Below are 3,083 nucleotides of genomic sequence, written 5' to 3'. Positions count from 1 at the left end.
AAGATCTTAAACATCCTAAAAACTTTTTTCAGAAGCTACTTCGTCATTGTACCCGTGCAGATATCTATCGTATTATTCCTACAGAAAATGGCATCATCCTAAAGACTACAAATCAAACCCTCTACAACCATCTGTGCTTCAAAGTCGGTGAAACTGCTTTTGGTCCTACTACCCGAATGCAGAAATTAAAATCCTCTACCACCAAACTACAACCGCCTCCACGCCGAGCTCCTCTGCTATCCGCTGTCATTCGTGGTGTCGATCCTGCTTATACCGAGAAAGAAATTCTCGAAGAACTGCAAGCTGATAACATCCATCCAACGAAACTCTTTCGTATTAAGAACAATGCTGGTCCTACATATATGATACGACTATTGACGGACAATCCAGAATTGATAAACGATCTCTTGGAAAATGGGGTCTGCATTTATCGTCGTTACCACAGAGTCGAACCCTCTCACACACCGCCTCCACTATCTCTTCGCTGCGCAAAATGCTTGCAATATAACGATCATCCTACGATTAAATGTACAAGTCAGGTTATTTGTCCTCATTGCAAAGGACCTCACCCAGTTAAGAATTGTACCCAACTTAACCAACAGCCTACTTGTAATACTAGTGACGGCCCGCACCCTACTTATTCATACAAATGTACCAGCAAACCGAAACCAAACCCTGCCAAACCGGAAACTGTTGTTCCGCTCCGTGTTCATAATGATCCTAATACTACAACCACAACTGCTAGTACTCAAACATCACTCCTTCCGCCACCTACTATCGAAAACGTACTTCGTTTTACAACTCTTATCCTCCAAAATCTTTTTCCATTTGAGCGTCAGCGAATCCTGGAACATATTCAAAAGGCGGCCTTTGATATTTTCCATTTACATATGACAGCTACTTATTCAGGATTATATACCAATTTCACTTCCATTCTGGTACAGCAGTATGAATCATCCACCTCAGCGAAAGAGTGTCATCCGTATCATGTTCAACAACGTACGCTCTCTTAACACCAACAGATTGCTTTTGGAAACGATGGCAGCAGCTCACAATGTCGACTGTATAGCTCTTAACGAAACCTTTCTGAAACAATCCAACCACTGCTATATGCCAAATTATCATTTACTTCGTTCCGATTTGCCGCAGAATGTAGCCCGAGGCGGTGCTGCGTTGGCCGTCAAGTGTTCCCTCCCAAAACGTTCACTTCTTCCACCTCATTTTGAACAATATCCGGAACACGTAGTTGCTACCATTTATTTTCCAAACCGTGCTATCACAGTCGCAACTATTTATGTTCGATCAACTCAACCATTGCCATATCGTTTCCTCACCTATCTGGACCTCCATTTTAAAACATACGCTCTACTGGCTGACCTTAATTACCATTCTCGTACTGCCGCTCAAAAAGAACGCTTCCAAGACTTTCTGCTCACTACCAACGCATCCTTCATTGACATTCCACACCCCACGCGCCCTGAAAGTGGAACCACTCCCGATGTAATTATACTTTCAAATAATCTTTTGACTTCCACTACTATCGAAGTTCTGGGCACCATTGGGAGTGATCATCTGCCGATTCTACTCACGATACAACAACCCGGTCGCACCCAACCCCTAGTATCTTCAACCCCGAAATACAATTTTCATAAGGCCAACTGGACCAAATATCAAACTCACATTTCGACCAGACTCGCCGAAACTAATCTCACTCTTACCAGTTTTGAATCCATAGATTATTTAGCAGAGACTCTCACGGACGCAATTAGTGATGGCACCGACCATGCCATCCCTAAACATACTTGCCACCCACTCCGGCCTAATTTACCTCCATATGCACTTTCACTTCTGAATCGCTCCCACGCTTACCTTGCCGAGTACCGAAAAACACATGATCCATATTTTTTCCATCTTCATAAACAGTTTCAGAGAATGGTAAAACATTATGTCATCGCCAAAAAACGCCTTACTTGGCGGAATTCATGTAACAAACTCCAGAATGAGCGCAATACAACAAAATTTTGGAACCTATTTAAACGCCTGACTTTTCAGAAACATGGCCAGCAATATCCTCTACTCATAAATGATACGGCTCCAAATACAGATACGGACAAGGCAACGGCCTTTGCACAATACTTTGAAACCGTCTTTACTCCTCACTCCGATCCAATATTTGCGCATTCTTCTCACCGGCATATTGAAATAGAAGGTAACCCGACTCAGCAAACCCTACGAGCACAGTTTGGCGATCCACTTACTGATGCCACCGGCTTCCTAACCCCAATTACATCAGAGGATATTCAGAACGTTCTTCATAACAGACCTAATACCGCGCCTGGTCCAGACTCTATCAATTATCAGCAACTTTCACAGGCACCACCAATATTTCATACATTGCTCGCCCTTCTTTACACCGTCATCCTTTCAACAGGATATTTTCCTAACCGTGGAAGCTTGCCAAACTCGTAGTCTTTCCAAAACCTCACAAGGATCCGACATCAGTTACCTCATATCGACCGATAAGCCTGACTTCAGTATTTAGCAAAACACTAGAAAGGATTCTAGTTAAACGACTCCATCCTTTTCTGGCACAGCACAACATCCTTCCACCTACTCAAGCAGGATTCCGACCATTTTTCGCAACCAGTGATCAGCTCCTCAAACTCTCATCACTCATTCAGAATCACTTGAATAAGCACCTTCCATCTGTGCTTATCTCTTTCGATATAGAGCGCGCCTTCGATACTGTCTGGCATGAGGGATTAATATATAAACTCAAACGTCTCCTCCCACTGCATTATGTCCGTCTGATAGCAAATTTTCTATATCAACGCCGTGCCTTCATTCAATTAAACCAGGGACACTCTCATGAATTTTTCTTGAGAGCGGGAGTGCCACAGGGATCCGTTCTCTCTCCGCTGCTATATATCCTATATGTCGCCGATATGCCCTCTCCGTCACCTCCAATCTATGCCTTACGGTTTGCCGATGATACTGCCTATCTTGCTCTCGGCTCCTCTGTAGACGCATCAATATTCATCTACAAACAGCAATAGACACTTTAATCTCATGGTGCTTACGTT

At 43.5% G+C, this 3,083-nt stretch overlaps 1 protein-coding gene across 1 annotated transcript; it reads left to right on the top strand.

Annotated features, from left to right (window-relative positions):
* The first annotated feature begins 1,038 nt into the window (after positions 1 to 1,038).
* On the top strand, positions 1,039 to 2,469 carry LOC145678725 (uncharacterized). Its single transcript, XM_081749167.1, has one exon. The coding sequence runs from the start codon at positions 1,039 to 1,041 to the stop codon at positions 2,467 to 2,469; it is 1,431 nt and encodes a 476-aa protein (XP_081605293.1).
* The last annotated feature ends 614 nt before the right edge of the window (positions 2,470 to 3,083 follow it).

The sequence above is a fragment of the Thermobia domestica genome, chromosome 1 (assembly GCF_964235325.1).
Source record: "Thermobia domestica chromosome 1, izTheDome1.hap1.1, whole genome shotgun sequence".
In the NCBI taxonomy this organism is placed as follows: domain Eukaryota; kingdom Metazoa; phylum Arthropoda; class Insecta; order Zygentoma; family Lepismatidae; genus Thermobia; species Thermobia domestica.
The sequence above is the reverse complement of the archived record's forward strand: the minus strand, read 5'-3'. Positions and strand labels throughout refer to the sequence as shown.